Below are 16,407 nucleotides of genomic sequence, written 5' to 3'. Positions count from 1 at the left end.
TGGTCAGCATGGCTTTTCTGCTGGCTGGTCAGCCAGTAGTCCCAAGGTACAGGGTTATGGAGCAGTAGCCGTGGATTCATGAGCAGTGCCCTGACTGGCCCCAAGTCATTTCTTCCAGCATGGCTGAGCAGTTGTGGGTTCTCAGAGGAAAATCGGCATCGGTGAATACCCAGGAGAGCCTTGCTGGCACTAGAGGCTGGCTCTGGGAGCATTGGTACTACACAAAGGTAAACACATGATGTTGGCCCAAAGTCTAGGGCTACAATAAAGGCTTGCATGCATGTAAGTCATGTCCAAACTAGGAATGATTGCTACAGAGGGCGTGCACAGCTCCATTCATGCCTGTGGCTGTGGCTGTGCAGACCCAAGGCACAGAAATGCTTTCGACTGTGGTCTGCTCTGCTATAACACTCTATATTTTTGAAGTGGATAAGCAGGTCTGGAGGCATGGCTCAATAGTAGAGTACCCACTTAGGAAATATGAGGCCCTGAGTTCAAACTCCAGTAATTCCCCACCCCACCCCCCAAAATATCACAAGGGAATTGTGCTGAGAGGTGACTGCCAGTGGGATGCCATCCTGGCATTAGGTCACACGGAGTCCCAGAGAGATGGAGAACCTTGTGGAGAATCTCAGAGTGAGGCCAGCCTGCCTCCGACTCAACACTTGCTAACTCATCTTTTAACCCCAGATTCATCAGCTGTGGTCCAGTGGCAGAGAAGCTCTGGTTGGAACTTTAACATGGCTTGTTTCTACCATCATTTTTATAGTTGTGTCCAGTTTAAGACAATATTTATTTGTTTATTTATTTGTTTGTTTGTTTATTTATGTTAGTCGTGGGGTCTGAACTCTGGGCCTGGGTGCTGTCCCCCAGCTATTCAGCTCAAGGCTAGCGCTCTACTACTTGAGCCACAGCACCACTTCCAGCTTTTTCTGCTTATGTAGTACAGAGGAATCGAACCCTGGGCCTCATGCATGCCAGGCAAGCCCTCTACCACTGAGCCACTTTCCCAGCCTATAAGCCAATATTTTTTTTGCAGTTTTCTATTTTTTTTTTTATCTTTTTGTGTACAGAGGAGTTACAATTACATGAGCAAGGAGCAAGGTAATGAGTACATTTCTTATCAAGCATTGTTGTATAAGCCAATTTTTGTTGTTGGTGGTGGTGGTCGTGGGGCTTGAACTCTGGGCCTGGCGCTTGTCCCTATGCAATTCAGCTCAAGGCAAGCACTCTACCGCTTGAGCCACAATGCCACTTCCAGTTTTCTGGTGATTAATTGGAAGTAAAAGTCTCACAGACTTTCTTAGCTGGGCACTGGTGGCTCATGCCTGTAATTCTAGCTACTCGGGAGGCTGAGATCTTAGGATCGTGGTTCAAAGCCAGCCTGGGCAGGAAAGGCTATGAGACTCTTATCTTCAATTAACCACCAGAAAAGTGGAAGTGGTGCTGTGGCTAAAGTGATAGCACACTAGCCTTGAGCTGAAGAACTCAGGAACAGCATCTAGGCCCAGAGTTCAAGCTCCATAACCAAAACTAAACATGTATAGAAAAATCTTTTTCCTTTAAGACCACTTAGGGTATTGAATTTAAAGTAGTCCTGAGTCCTGTACTCTGGTAGTTCATAGCCATGGCAGACAGACACAAGCGTCTGGTATTCGGCATCCTCTGACACCATTTGAAGCTTGGATGTAATGAATGATGAAGAGGAAGGAAGGCTAGAAGAGAACTTAGGGGGCCCTGGACACCCCAGGAAGGTGCGATGGTTTTATTCTGGCAACCATGGCAGAGAGACACTGGGTCAGGAGCCAGCAAGGTCACAGTCAGAGCTATGCTTGGCAGTGCTTGGCCTGGCCTCTGAGTACAAGGGAAGAAGAGAGGGAGGACCAGGAGAGTTAGGAACAGCAAAGGGCTAGACTAGGATGAAGGGGACCCTAGGAAAGCAGAAGGCACAGGCTCCAGAGCCCTGCTGGGTTGGGTTTGACCTGCTATGCTGTGGGTAGTGAGGTGACCTAGCAGCCTCTGGTCTCCCTGTTCTCTACAGTGTGACCAGAACATTCCACAGCTGGGTTTTACTGAGTGCTCTGGTTTGTCTGCCAGCAGTTCACCCATATAAGGGTCCTGTGACATGGTATAGTACCTTTAGAAGTAGGTCCTAGTGGGAGGTGACTAGTTATTGGGGTACTATCGTCAGCAAGGATTAATGCTTTTCTCAGGGACTTGGGACTGGATTGGTTACCTTGAGAGGTTTGTTACAAAGTGAGTTTGGCTTTCTCTCTTACTTTCTCATTACATGATCTGTCCTTTGCCTTTGTCTATCTGTTTCTCTCTGTCTCTGTCTGTCTGTCTCATTCTTTCTCTCTCTCTCTCTCTCTCTCTCTCTCTCTCTCTCTCTCTCTCTCTCTCTCTCTCTCTCTGTCTCTCTCTCTCTCTCTCTCTCTCTCTCTCTCTCTCTCTCTCTCTCTCTCTCTCTCTCTCTCTCTCTCTCTCTCACACACACACACACACACACACACTTACTCCCACCATTTGATGCTACCCACTGTGTTCTTTATCCCCAGAACTGTGAACTAAATCACCCTCTTCATCATGTTCCCAGTCTCAGGTAATTTGTTATAGGAACCACCACAACAAAAAGGTGCTGGATCAAGATATCAGCAGAGGCTAGCCCACTTCAGTCTCATTCAGTGGGAAAACTGGAAGTACAGTCAGAGATGGTAGAGAAAATGGACTCCTGCCTCCGTGTTCTGTTTTTTCTCCTGGAGCAGTTCCAGTGTTTGCTAGACCTCCCTTGGTGATTGATCTTATTCCACATGAGGAACATCTGACTTTCCAAGACCTTCAGCTTCATCTCACTGAACACCAAGCGTTGGAGGATCTTGTCCTGGAGGGCAAAGCAGGCATGTATTTTCTCGATATCTTTCATGCTCATAGCTCGGTTGTTGGAGTTGGCTTCGGAAACTGGTGGTTTCTGTTCCCCCTCCTAAGCTCCCCACCAGGAAAAAGGGTAAAGTTGGTCAGTAATGATCATCTCTTCCTGCTCCAAACACCTATTCTATTTTATTCGTTACTTATTTATGTATTATTTATTTAGACAGGGTGTCTCACTATATAGCCCAGGTCAGCCTTGAATTCTTGATTCTCATGCATCAAACTCTTGAGTTCCGGGATCAGAGGTATGTGCCACAATGCCCAGCTCCATGCCATTTTCTTAACTATTAATCAGTGCTCACACCTGCTAGCAGGGAGAGGATGTTTGCTACAGTTTGTGAGTGAAAGCTACCAGGCACTGGTGGCTCATATCTGTAATCCTAGCTACTTAGGAAGCTGAGATCTGAGGATTGGGGTTTGAAGCCACCCCAGGCAGGAAAGTCCTTGACACTGTTTTTATCTCAGTTAACCGCCAGAAAGCTGCCAGGAGCCAGTGGCTCATGCCTGTAATCCTAGCTACTCAGGAGGCTGAGATCTGAGGATCGTGGTTCAAAACCATCCTGGGCAAGGAAAGTCTCTTATCTCCAATTAACCACCAAAAAAACCGGAAGTGGCACTGTGGCCCAAGTGGTAGAGTGCTAGCCTTGAGCTGAAGAGCTGAGGGACAGTGCCCAGGCCGAGTTGAAGCCCCACAACTCGGGGGAGGGTGGGGATTATGGGCTGGGAATGTTGTTCACTGATAGAAGGTTGCCTAGCATGCAGGAGGCCCTAGTTTCCATCCCCAGTACCACTAAACTAAGATAAAATAATAAAATAGAATTGGAGTCCAGGGAGGGAAGGTCACTTTCTCATTATCATAAGGCTTCAAACTCCTAAGATCCACTTGTCTCTGATTCAAAGGAATATTCTAGTTATAGCAGACATAAAGCCCTTAGCCTGAATATATCTGTCTCCATAACTTTGCTTTTCATTTTGTTAGGCCAATGAGACTTCAAACTGCAAAGTCCCTGTGGTCTTACGGTATGCTCAAGTCTCTGTGACCCTCATTCATCTTCCTCTGCCCCTTCCCCCTAGTGAACAGTCATGTTATTTTTTCCTGTGTTTTTTTTTTTATTAGAAACTTTGGAGCTTCAAAACCTTTTAAAATGAAATATTCCAGTGTATAAAAAGAGTATACCAATTTCCTGTGTTCTCTTACAAGCTTAAGAAATAAAATCTCACCAACATAACTGAAGTCACTGTTGATCCCTCCTCCCCACTGTAACTCCTCTCCCACCCCAACGTCACCTCCTTGACTTCGGTACGTATTTCTTTCATGGAAAATTTACTTTTATGGAAGGCTATTTGCCTTCCTTGGGACACTTTTAGCAATGCCTGGGGATGGCTTTTGTTTTTCACAAGTTAAGGTAGGGAGTTCTATACTGGCATCTCCCATACAGAGGGTAGAACACTGCTATACTTCGTGTACAGGATGAACCTTCAAAACAAAAAATTACCCCAGTCAGTACAGTGCCAAAGGCTGAGGCTACATGAACAATATAGGTTATGCATGCTTTTAAACATTAGGTGAAATCTGCTTTTGTTCCCTTAGTCTCTGAGTTACATGAAAGGCTTGATCTTCCAATCACAGTGCTGGTGTGGATACCTTCAGGAGGTAGATCCTCAGGGGAGGTCTTTGGGTGATTGGGGACATCCTCTCAGAGGGGATTGTGGGACCTTGACCTTTTAGCTTTTTTTCATTTCCTGTCATGAGGCAAGCTGTTTTTGGGGTTCCCTATGTATTGATACATCCCCCACACCCTCACACGCACCCCTGCTCCACTAGAGTTTCAAAGCAATGAATCTGCAGTTTGGGAATCTCCGTTTCCAAAACTGTTATCCAAAATAAACCTTTTCTCCTTATCATTGTTTCAGGCATCTGCTAGAGTAACAGAAAGCTGACTAACACATTGGCATTACCTCTGTGCCTTCTTGCTGTCTTCGTCACTATATTTTAGAGTCATAACTGTTGATAAGTCTCTCTCTCTAGTATCATCTACTCACTGATATTGTTGCTTGCTGTCAACAATGTTGACATCAAATGAAGTAGGAGGGTTGAGGATTGACACAAGACCTCGATGGGGAGCTAGGAAACATGCTGAGATGATGATAAGGAAGTACATCCTGGACGGCTGACATTTAAAGGAATGATCTGTGATACATAACAGAGTCTTCCTCAGATGAAGCCCTCACAGCCATGATGTGCCCTGCTTGACATGTTGGAGGAGTTGATGTATAGTCCAGGCCACTGAAGTTAATGACACTTCCACACAATTTTCAGGACTGACAACCTCCATATACACCCCATGTTCCCTAGCTTGAGATCTTGGGATTTCCGGGGCAGTTCTTTCTTGAGTATCTCCCTTATCTGGTGGGTGCACTGTGCTTTGCTTTGCATTAATAGACTTTCTTTCTGCTTCAATCTCCAGTGTCTGTCCTTGAGTTCTTTCTCAGATGAGATGGAGAACTTTGCATTCTCCAGATCTGGTGACCTGAACCAGTTCACATATTTTGGTGAGCCAAGCCAGATGGTCAAGGAGCAAGTCATTTTATTCTCTTTTAATTCTGGTAACCCAACTGCTTCCTTACCAACATTGTGAGACTGTCTTTTACATTTTACTCTCATCCCGGACCCTTTTCTTATAAAAGCTACCCTATTATCGGGGTGCATTGGCTCACACCTGTAGTATCCGCTTGGGAAGTGGAAATGGGGAGGGGGAAGGTTCACAGCCAGCCTGGGGAAAGCGTTAGCAAGCCCCCCTGGAGCTAGGCAGCAGAAATATAAGTAGAAGGATTGTGGTCTAAGGTTAGACTCTTGACAAAAATGCAGACCCTTCTTTAAAAATAGCTAAATAAAAATGGTTGGGGGCATAGCTCAAGTGGCAGAGCACCTGCCTAGCAAATGTGAGGCCCAAGTTCAAATCCCAAGACTGACACCCTGAAGAATAATGTTTTATCTAAATCAGGTGCCAGTGGCTCATGCCTGTAATCCTAACTACTCAGGAGGCTGAGACCTGAGGATAAAGGTTTAAAGCCAGTCTGGCAAAAAAAAGTCTGTGAGACTCATCTCCAACTAACCAGGAAAAGGCTCTACCCAGTCCAAGTGGTATGGACCAGCCTTGAGCAGGAAAGTGGGAATGTGATGCCTTGAGTTCAACCCCAATATTAGCCCCCCAAGAAGAAAAATGTTTATCTAATAAAAATTTCTATAACCATGGAAATTATGACTCAAAGTCATTTTAAATGAGAAGAATGAATCTCTAGAGATTTCCTGGGGTGGGGGAGGGGCGGATAGTACTGAGGTTTGAACTTGGGTCCGTGTACTCAGAAAGGTGCTCTACTAGTTAAGTTAGGCCTCCAGCCCTAGAGATTAATCCTGTGTGTACACATGCGCGTGCGCACACGCACACAAATACACACACACACTGGTACAGGAGCTTGAACTCAGGGCCTCATGCTCTTGCTCAACTGTGTTGAGCTCATGGCTGGTGCCTTCCCACAAGATATGCCTCCAGTCCAGCATTTTGCTGATGGATTGCAAATGGAATCACACCGACTTTTCTGCCTGGGCTAGCTTCAAACTTCCATCCTACAGGTCTCAGCTTTCAAAGTTGCTAAGATTACAGGTGTGAACTAGTACCCAGCTAAGATTAATTCTTAAAGATCAATGTTTGATAACCAAAGGAGCAACTATTTGTCATAAATTGAGAGCCTGCACTCTCTTTTGGGCTGTCAGTCTCAATGTTGTCTGATTGTTGTACTCCTAGATAGTAAAGCATTTCAAGTGGTCTCAGAAGTAGAGCTGAGTCACCTTTCTATGGCCAGCTGAGATGCCCCTCCAGACTGTGGCAAGGTGGTCACTGACAATACTATAAGGAAGGCAGCATATCTTTGTCAGAGTAGAGTGGTCGGGGGTGTCCAGGCACAGAAAGTTCCAGAGAACTGGAGTTGCTGCACTTACCTCTTTTCCTTGTTTCTTTTCTTCTTCCTTCTTTGTTCCAGGTGCGGAGTAGAACTAAACAAGATGGATGACATTTTTAGCATTAACACATTAGGATTTTAGCCAGATGCTGGTGGCTCACACCTGTAATCCTAGCTACTCAGGAGGCTGAGATCTGAGGATCTTGGTTCAAAATCAGCCCAGGCAGGAAAGTCTGTGAGATGCTTATTTCCAGTTAACCACCCAAAAGCCAGAAATGGAGCTGTGGTTCAAGTGGTAGAGTTGATAGCCTTGAGTGAAAAAGCTAAGAGACAGTGCCCAGGCTTTGAGTTCAAGCCCCAGGACTGGCATAAACAATTTTTTTTTTCATCTGCAAATGATGGTGTCCAGGGTTTTCAGCCAATACCTCAAGATGAGCACCATCAATAGCCAAGACCTCTCCAGCAGCTGCCCTGTGGCTCCTTTCCACCACCTCAGCCTCAGACACCACCCAACAGACACCTGCAGGGAGGGCTGCTGGCAAGAAACACTTTCTAAGACATCTGCATCCCCCATACAAATTGTAAAGTTCACATTATTTGAGGGCATATTGATTGGGGAGTTAAGAAACCTGATGACTAAGAACACTGCTTGGATACTGATACAAAATTACAGCCTGGACAGCCATGAAAGGAATGATTTATGATGATACAACAAGGTTTTCCTTACCCAAAGCCTGCAGAGCTTACCAAAAAATGAGAGCTCAGCTCTAACCTTTCAAAGCCATGAATTCCCTGACATCCAGAAGGTGTGGATGACATATAATCCAGTCTACAGAAGTCAGTGACATATACACTCAGTTTTCAGGACTGACCATCCCCATCAGATCCCTAATAAAACCTGAGGTCTTGGGACTTCCAGTGCAGCTCCTTCTTGAACCTACCCACTACCCCACATGGTGGGTACACATTTGCTAGGCTTTGCATTAATAGACCTGCTTCTGCTTCAAGCTTCACTGTGTCTGTCCTTAAGTTCTGGGATGAAACCAAGAACTTTGTGGCTCTAGAACCTGGTAACAGGTGAAAGGATGGCCCTTATTTTACAACTAAGCCAACTGAGACTTTGGAGAAGGAAATGACTTATCTGCCATCACCCAAGGGGAAGCCAGAGAGCAGAAACTGAGACTAGAGTCCTGAATTTCTCACTCTTGCCCCTAGCCTGATACCTACTCAGCAATCCCTCATCTCCAGTCTAACTCCCAGATGAAACTTAGTCCCTTCCTACTTACCTGCTGGGATTGTGGTTCGGAGGGCTGGGGTGTGAATTCATGTCTGACAAGCCAGTTGCTAAGCAACAACAGAAAGAGTAGGAACCCAAACAAGACTGGTTTATAGCTAATCAGCCAGGCTACCACTGCTCCTATGGTGCCTGAGGAAGCAAGAAGCCCATGGAAACTCCTAAAAAGAAGTATTAGTTCCCCCAACATTGTGGTATGGAGGAGGACAGGCCTCAGGATCCTGCCTCAGTCCCTGCCATGACAAAAGTCACGGCTACCCACTGTGAATCGCCTCCTTCTGCCACCCAGCTTCCGTGTAACAGTAATATTAACTCCTATGGCTTAAAACACCCACTGTGTGACAAACTGACAGGCAGCTTCCCATTATCACCTCATGATATCCTCATAACAGGTAGGTGATGTAGGTCTTAGTGATATTTCACTGTTCAGCAGTACTTCTAGGTCTAACTCCTGCGAGCAAGATGGCCAATGATACAGTGTACCTACTAATAGTGGAGGTGTCTGCAAAAAAAAAAAAATGACCCAGAACTTGAACATAAGGCAGAAAGATCATTTCACAGACACCTAACAAGCCTGCCTATTTGTCACTGAAACTTTAGGCCCTAAAGTTTAGGGGAAGGTAAATTTTTGACTCATAATTTATCCAATGATGACTAGGTGATTAACTTTTAGAAAATAGCTTAGCTGCACTAGCAATTCCACTTCCAGACCTGAAAGCAGGGTCTGGAGATACTCGTGTATCATGTTCACAGCACCATTCACAGAAGCCAAGTCTCCAATGGATGAGTAGGTTAAAAATATGTACTTTAGCCAGGCCCAGTGGCTCACACCTATAACCCTAGCAACTCAGGAGATTGAGATCTGAGGACCATGTTTTGAAGCCAGCCCAAGCAAAAACATCCCCATGAGACTCATCTCCAATTAACCATTCAAAAACTGGACCTGGCACTGTAGCTCAAAGTAGTAGAATGCTAGCCTTGAGTGAAGGAGCTCAGGACAGCGCTAAGGCCCTGAGTTCAAGCCCCATGACCACAAACAACAACAAAATGTAATTTATACACACCATGGAATATTGCCTGGCCTTAAAGAGGAAGGGAATCATGGCCTGTTAAAAACATTATTCTGAGTGAAATACGCCAGTTATGGAAAGACACATTCTGTGAGGTACCTAGAGGAGTCAAATTTATGAAGGCAGAAAGTGGAGGGGGGCTGCCAGGGGCTGGAGGGGAGAAGGGGAAGTTGTTTAATAAAAGTATGTTTAGGGGCTGGGAAGGTGGCTCAGTGGTAGAGCGCTTGCCTTGCATGCTTGAGGCTATGGGTTCAATTCCCCAGCACCACATAAGCAAAAAGAAAAAAGCTGGAAGTGGCGCTCTGGCTCAAGTGGTAGAGTGCTAGCCTTGAGCTGAAGAGCTGAGGGACAGCGCCCAGGCCCAGAGTTCAGGCCCCACGACCGGTAATAAAAAATAAATAAATAAAATAAAAGTATGTTTATACAGTTATTTCTTGACTTCATTTTGACATCTTTCTATAATGGAGGAGGTTTAGCTCCTCCATGCCCACCTCATCAGCCCTCCCTCAAATCCATCAACTCTTCCCCACGAACTCTGCTGGCTCAATAATAATCACTTTGATTAAAACAGAATTCATGGATTATGTTTATAATGGCCATATGAATAGCATTCATAGCTGAGACATGAATTGCCTAGAGTTACATTTTTTTTTTTTTTGTCTTGTAGGGTTTTTCCCCCTTCCTGGACTTAGTTGTGCAACCTTTTCCTTCTCTGCTTTTCTTTTTTTCCTCTAGTGTACTGGGACTTGATCCTAGGGATTGAGTAGCCTTTACCCTCAACCCCTTTACTACTTCTGGCACACACCTCCAGCCATTTCCTTTGGGATGGGATCTAGCTAGCTTTGCCCAGATGGGTCTGGAACTCAGGATTCTCCTGCTTTCAACTCCTAAGTAGCTGAGATTACAGAGGTGTACCACCACATCCTGGTTGTTTATATAAAACAAATACACATATACAAATATGCCTCTTTTACATAGATCAATGAGGTATTTTTTTTTTTGTCAGTCATGGGGCTTGAACTCTGGGCCTGGGCACTGTCCTTGAGCTTTTCAGTTTAAGGCAAGCACTCTACCACTTAAGCCACAGCACCACTTCTGGTTTTCTAGTGGTTTATTGGAGCTAAGAGTCTCATGGACTTTACTGCCCGGGCTGGCTTTGAACTGTGATCCTCAGATCTCAGCCTCCTGAGTAGCTAGGATTACAGGTGTGAGCCACTGGCACCTGGCTGAGTTATTTTGTTTTTGTTTTTTGGGTTTTTTTTTTTTTTTTTTTTTTTGTCGTGGGGTTTGAATTCTGTGCCTGGGTGCTGTCCCTGAGCTATTCAGCTCAAGGCTAGTGCTCTACCACTTGAGCCACAGCACCACTTCTGGTTTCTGATGGTTAACTGGAGATAAGAATCTCACAGGGCTAGGAAGGTGGCTCAGTGGTAGCGTGCTTGCCTTGCATGCATGAGGCCCTAGGTTCGATTCCTCAGCACCACATAAGCAGAAAAAGAATCTGGAAGTGGCGCTGTGGCTCAAGTGGTAGAGTGCTAGCCTTGAGCTGAAGAGCTGAGAGACAGCGTCCAGGCCCAGAGTTCAGTCCCCACAACCGGGGGAAAACAAAAAAAGGTCTCACAGACTTTCCTGCTAGGGCTGGCTTTGAACTTGCAATCCTGAGATCTCAGCCTCTTGAGTAGCCTGGCACCTGGTAGATCAGTAAGTTTTTTTGGCCAGTCATGGGGTCTGAATTCTGGGGCCTGGGCACTGTCCCTCAGTTCTTCAGCTCAAGGCTAGCCCTCTACCACTTGAGCCACTCCTGGCATTTTTCTGCTTAGGTGGTGCTGAGGAATCGAACCCAGGGCCTCATACATGTAAGGTAAGCACTCTACCACTGATCCACCTTCCCAGTCCCTAGATCAATGAGTTTTGATGAATATTTACATCCTTGTCCATCATCCCAAACAAGATAACATTTTCCTCCAGAATGGAGCGCCTGGTGCAAGTGTAAGAGTGCATGCTTAGCAAGGAAGAAGCTCTGAGTTCAAACCCCCGAACCTCAAAATAAAAAAATTTTTTCCTCTAGCTAGTTCCCTCCTGCTCTTTTGTAGCCAACCTACCCTATCCTAAGCCAGCCAGACAGGATTTCATCACCACAGAGTGGTATTACCAGTTCTTAAACTTCATGTAAAGTTTATGGCTTTTAAAAACATAGTTACTTTAAAGACAGTGTAGATCTGGGTAAATAATGGGAAATAAATTGGAAAAACAGAGGACCTGTTCCACGACTGGGTCCTTGCAGGGTCTTTATGTAGGGGGGGCGGGGGGGGGGAAATGGGCCGAAGGGGTGTGTGGGACGGGGGGGGGGGGCTGAGATGGGCGGGGATGGACTGGGGGGGAATGAACCGAGTGTGTGGGATGGGGGGTTGGGATGCGGGGGGGTGGACTGGGGCTGTGTGGGATGGGGAGGGGGGGTGGGATGCGGGGGTGGGCCGGGGCTGTGTGGGATGGGGGGGTGGGATGCGGGGGTGGGCCGGGGCTGTGTGGGATGGGGGGGTGGGATGGGGGGTGGGCCGGGGCTGTGTGGGATGGGGGGGTGGGATGCGGGGGTGGGCCGGGGCTGTGTGGGATGGGGGGGTGGGATGCGGGGGTGGGCCGGGGCTGTGTGGGATGGGGGGTTGGGATGCGGGGGGGTGGACTGGGGCTGTGTGGGATGGGGAGGGGGGGTGGGATGCGGGGGTGGGCCGGGGCTGTGTGGGATGGGGGGGTGGGATGCGGGGGTGGGCCGGGGCTGTGTGGGATGGGGGGGTGGGATGGGGGGTGGGCCGGGGCTGTGTGGGATGGGGGGGTGGGATGCGGGGGTGGGCCGGGGCTGTGTGGGATGGGGGGGTGGGATGCGGGGGTGGGCCGGGGCTGTGTGGGATGGGGGGATGGGATGCGGGGGTGGGCCGGGGCTGTGTGGGATGGGGGGTGGGATGCGGGGGTGGGCCGGGGCTGTGTGGGATGGGGGGGTGGGATGCGGGGTGGTGGGCGGGGGCTGTGTGGGATGGGGGGTGGGATGCGGGGGGGTGGGCCGGGGCTGTGTGGGATGGGGGGGTGGGATGCGGGGGTGGGCCGGGGCTGTGTGGGATGTTGGGGGGTGGGATGCGGGGTGGTGGGCCGGGGCTGTGTGGGATGGGGGGGTTGGGATGCGGGGGGGGGGGCCCGGGGCTGTGTGGGATGGGGGGTGGGATGCGGGGGGTGGGGCGGGGCTGTGTGGGATGGGGGGTGGGATGCGGGGGTGGGCGGGGGCTGTGTGGGATGGGGGGTGGGATGCGGGGGTGGGCCGGGGCTGTGTGGGATGGGGGGGTGGGATGCGGGGGTGGGCCGGGGCTGTGTGGGATGGGCCAAGGGCGTGGGCGGGGGGAGGGTGCAGACAGGAGGAAGAACAGGAACAAAGGCTCGGAGAAGACGACAATTCCACTCGGTCTCACTTTTCTCCATTTTATTGCCCCCCGAGGCCCAAGCGGCTCTTTCTAGTTTTCCCAGTGACCGCGAGGTCTTTGAAAGCCAGGAATTCCAATCCCTTGTCTCGTAGCGAGCGTTGCTACGCCGGTTGAAGGGACGCACGAGTGAGTGCGTGCGTGAAAGAATGAGTGAACGGTGGAGGAACGAGCGATGGGGGTGAAGCCTGGCCGACGCGTCCGCCGGGAGCTCGCACGGCGCTGGGAGCGACTGCCTAGCCCGAGGGGGCGCTCTAGGCCGGCACCTCGCTGCTCTAGCCGCCAGGACGCAGCTCCGTGGTACGGGGGGAGGCGGGGCCTGTGGGCGGCTCGGGCCCTTTTTTGTGTCTCCACGCGGCGGGAGCGCGCACGGCGCTTGCGCGAGCGCGGCGGCGGCGGCGGCGGGTTTCGCGAGGACGGTGTGAGGCGAGGCGGCTCGGGACCCACGGAGCGTCAGACCGAGCGGCCCCTGCGGCCGGCGGCGGCCAGGCGGCCCGAAATGTTGTCGGGGAAGAAGGCAGCGGCCGCGGCGGCGGCGGCGGCGGCGGCCGCGGCGGCCGGGACCGAGACCGGCCCGGGGACGGCGGGCGGCGCCGAGAACGGCTCGGAGGCGGCCGCGCCGCCCGCGGGCCTGGCAGGCCCCGCCGAGGTCGGGCCGGGCGCGGTCGGGGAGCGCACTCCGCGCAAGAAGGAGCCTCCGCGGGCCTCGCCCCCCGGGGGCCTGGCCGAGCCTCCGGGGTCCGCGGGGCCTCAGGCCGGGCCCACGGTGGTGCCGGGCTCTGCGACCCCCATGGAGACCGGAATAGCGGAGACTCAGGAGGGGCGGCGGACCAGCCGGCGCAAGCGGGCGAAGGTGAGCCCCGACCCCGACCCCAGCTCCGCGACGCGGCCCGGGGTCCCGCCGGGTCCCGGCCTCCGCGGCGGGCGCGCGGCCGCAGGGCCGTCCGCCCGTCGGGCGGGGCGGGCACCGGGGCGGGTCTCCTTTGTGCTGGGACCGGCGGACGCGGGGACCCGGCTGGGGGGCGGGCTGGGTCGGTGTTGTCACCGGAGCCCCGTGCACCTGGCATCTTCTGGCCGGGGGAAAATGGCTTCCCGTCGTGGAGTCGCGGCTTGGGGGTGTTGGAGACACGGCCGTTGGTCACCGACTGGAAGCTTCGAGCTGGGTGGTGGCTCCTGGGTTGTTGCTAAAGCGCGTCAGTCAGGGTACAGGAAAGAAAGGGAAGTGCTGCTGTTCCTCCTCCTCACTATTATTAATTATTATTACTATTATTCGCGTACTGATGATGATCATCATTAAACGTGTGCTGTCAGCCAGGAGTTTGCGTCTTTGTTTTTACCCTCCCCAGTGGTCTTTGGAGAAAGCCGGTGAACAAGGGCGAATATCTATACTAATCAAAATACAAGTGTATGGGAAGAAAAAAAAAAAAGACTTGACACCCCACAGGGCATAAAGACAATACCTGCCTCACTCTTCTGTGTGCCCAAAGCTGTGTTGAGAATATTGCCGAAATGTTCCTCTCACTGAACACACAGGCAGGTATTGTTAGCTCTGTTTTAGGAATGAGGCACACAATTTCTGTTTTTTTTGTCTTTTCTTTTTTGGCACTGGGGATCGAACCCAGGACGTTGCACTTGCTAGGCAAGCGCTTTGCCACTGAACTACATCCCAGCCCTGAGGCACACAATTTCAGCAACTAAAGTCACCTGGTTAAGTGAGCAGCCTAACTCTATGTGAGCTCCCCACTTGTGATGGAGAGGGTAGGTCTCCTGGAACAAAGGGTCACAGGGGACAGTAACTCTTAAGGGCACTGGGGCAGGGCGGGGTTAGGGTGCTGACGTGGGCTTTTCCTGGAGATTTCATATTCTGGTTGAAAAAATTCAATATAAGAATAATAAATTGGGGGTTGAGAGGTTGGCATAGTGGTAGAGTGCTTGCCTAGCATGCATGAAGCCCTGGGTTCGGTTCCTCAGTACCACATAAACAGAAGAAGCCAGAAGTGGCACTGGCTCAAGTGGTAGAGTGCTAGCCTTGAACAAAGGAAACTCAGGGACAGTGTCCAGGCCCTGAGTTCAAGCCTAGGACTGGCAAAAACAAAAATAATAAATTCATAAGTAGACTGGAGTGTTGCTCAGTGGTAGAGCCTTGGCCTAGGATATGTGAGGTCCTGGGTTTCGTTCTTAACACTGTAAAAAAACATAAGTATTAACTAAAATGGTGTGATTTACATAATTGAGACTTGGGAGATTACCTGTGGTTTTATGTTTTTAACATCAGGTCTCATGTTTCCCCTGGCTGGTCTCAAACTTTGGAGCTCAAACCCTCCCAACTCATCCTCTGGAGTAGTTGGGAAAATGGTAGCTGAAAGGAGTGGTCTACACCACTGGCCCTGGCTGCTGTGTATCTTTCATGGGGCTTGAACTCTTCGGAGCTGTCCCTGAACTCTACCACTTGAGCCACAGCAACATTTCTGGTTTTCTGGTGGTTAATTGGAGATGAGTCTCACAGACTTTGCTGCCCAGGCTGGCTTTGAACTGTGATCCTCGCATCTTAGCCTCCTGAGTAGCTAGGATTACAGGCGTGAGCAGCTAGCGCCTGGCCTGTATATCATTTTTAAGCACAAATACCAAGTCATTGGGATGAAGTGCTTCTTGAGATGAGTGTTACTGAGACTGAGAGCCCTCAGTGTGAATTGTCTGCTTGAAAAACCTCTGAAAAAATAAATCGAGACTTTTGAGAGGCCTTTACCAAATCATGGGTTAGAAAAAGCACAGAGGAACCAGGCACTGGTGGCTCATGCCTGTAATCCTAGCTACTCAGGAGGCTGAGATCTGAGGATCATGGTTCAAAGCCAGCCCAGGCAGGAAAAGTCTGTGAGACTTTGTTTTTTGTTGTTGGTTTTGGGGTTTGAACTCAGACTGAGCACTGTCCCTCAGCTCTTTAGCTCAAGGCTAGAGTTCTACCACTTGACCCACAGTGCCACTTCCGGTTTTCTGGTGATTTATCGGAGATAAGAGTCTCATGGACTTTCCTCCTTGGGCTGGCTTTGAACTGTGATCCTTAGATCACAGCCTCTTGAGTAGCTAGGATTACAGGTGCTTGAGAGTCTTATTTCTCTAATAAACCACTCAGAAAAGTGGAAGTGGCACTGTGGCTCAAGTGGTAGAGCTCTAGCCTTGAGCTGAAGAGCTCAGGGACAGCGCTCAGGCCCAGAGTTCAAGCCCCACAACCAACCAAAAAAAAAAAGGAAAAAGCACAGAGGTTGGTGACCACAACCTTCATGAATGAAATAGAGGACACAAACCCAATAGGATTTTATTTTACTATTTCATTAGGAAGTGTGACCAGAAACCATGTGATATTTTCTTAAAAAAAACAATTGAGATTCACATAGGATAAAAGTCACCATTGTTAAGTATGATTCAGTGATTTTTTTTTTCTTTTTTTCTTTTTCTTAGTCTTGGGGCTTGAACTCAGGGCCTGGGTGCTTTTCCTGAACTGTCTGCTCAAAGCTAGTGCTTTACAGCTTGAGCCACAGCACCACTTCTGGCCTTTTCTGTTTATGTAGTACTGAGGAATTGAACCCAGGGCTTCATGCATGCTAGGCAAGCACTTTACCACTAAGCCACATTCCCAGCTGCCAGTGATTTTTTTTTTTTTTCTTCCCCTAAGGATGTGCACTCAGCACCACTATGA

The 16,407-nt window shown here is 49.6% G+C and overlaps 2 protein-coding genes across 3 annotated transcripts in view; one reads left to right on the top strand and one right to left on the bottom strand.

The window, feature by feature from the left end:
* Window positions 1-2,651: 2,651 nt before the first annotated feature.
* Window positions 2,652-8,489, bottom strand: Tex46 (testis expressed 46). The gene is made up of 3 exons (XM_070036992.1): window positions 8,175-8,489; window positions 6,929-6,982; window positions 2,652-2,980 (listed from the first exon to the last, which is right to left on the bottom strand). The coding sequence occupies exons 1-3, from the start codon at window positions 8,370-8,372 to the stop codon at window positions 2,678-2,680; spliced, it is 555 nt and encodes a 184-aa protein (XP_069893093.1). The 5' UTR covers window positions 8,373-8,489; the 3' UTR covers window positions 2,652-2,677.
* Window positions 8,490-13,122: 4,633 nt separating this feature from the next.
* Kdm1a (lysine demethylase 1A) overlaps window positions 13,123-16,407 on the top strand; it is a 70,496-nt gene continuing 67,211 nt past the window's right edge. The window contains exon 1 of one of the 2 annotated variants that reach the window (XM_070037670.1): window positions 13,123-13,566. In XM_070037670.1, coding sequence (XP_069893771.1) covers window positions 13,213-13,566 — 354 coding nt within the window. In that variant the 5' untranslated portion in view covers window positions 13,123-13,212. The remainder of the gene's footprint in view (window positions 13,567-16,407) is intronic. The other variant, XM_070037671.1, reaches the window with a different exon arrangement.

Source organism: Dipodomys merriami, unplaced genomic scaffold, assembly GCF_024711535.1.
Source record: "Dipodomys merriami isolate MVZ:Mamm:240054 unplaced genomic scaffold, mDipMer1.0.p SCAF_28, whole genome shotgun sequence".
Lineage (NCBI taxonomy): Eukaryota > Metazoa > Chordata > Mammalia > Rodentia > Heteromyidae > Dipodomys > Dipodomys merriami.
This window is presented reverse-complemented; position numbering and strand designations above follow the sequence as displayed.

What these genes read in the sequence shown, in the direction of transcription:
- Tex46 (XM_070036992.1), bottom strand. Translation starts at nt 8,372, where the DNA reads ATGTTGGGGGAACTAATACTTCTTTTTAGGAGTTTCCATGGGCTTCTT. An exon ending in CCGAACCACAATCCCAGCAG is followed by an intron (nt 6,983 to 8,174) that starts GTAAGTAGGAAG and finishes CATCTTGTTTAG; the next exon opens with TTCTACTCCGCACCTGGAAC. An exon ending in AAAAGAAACAAGGAAAAGAG is followed by an intron (nt 2,981 to 6,928) that starts GTAAGTGCAGCA and finishes TGGGGAGCTTAG; the next exon opens with GAGGGGGAACAGAAACCACC.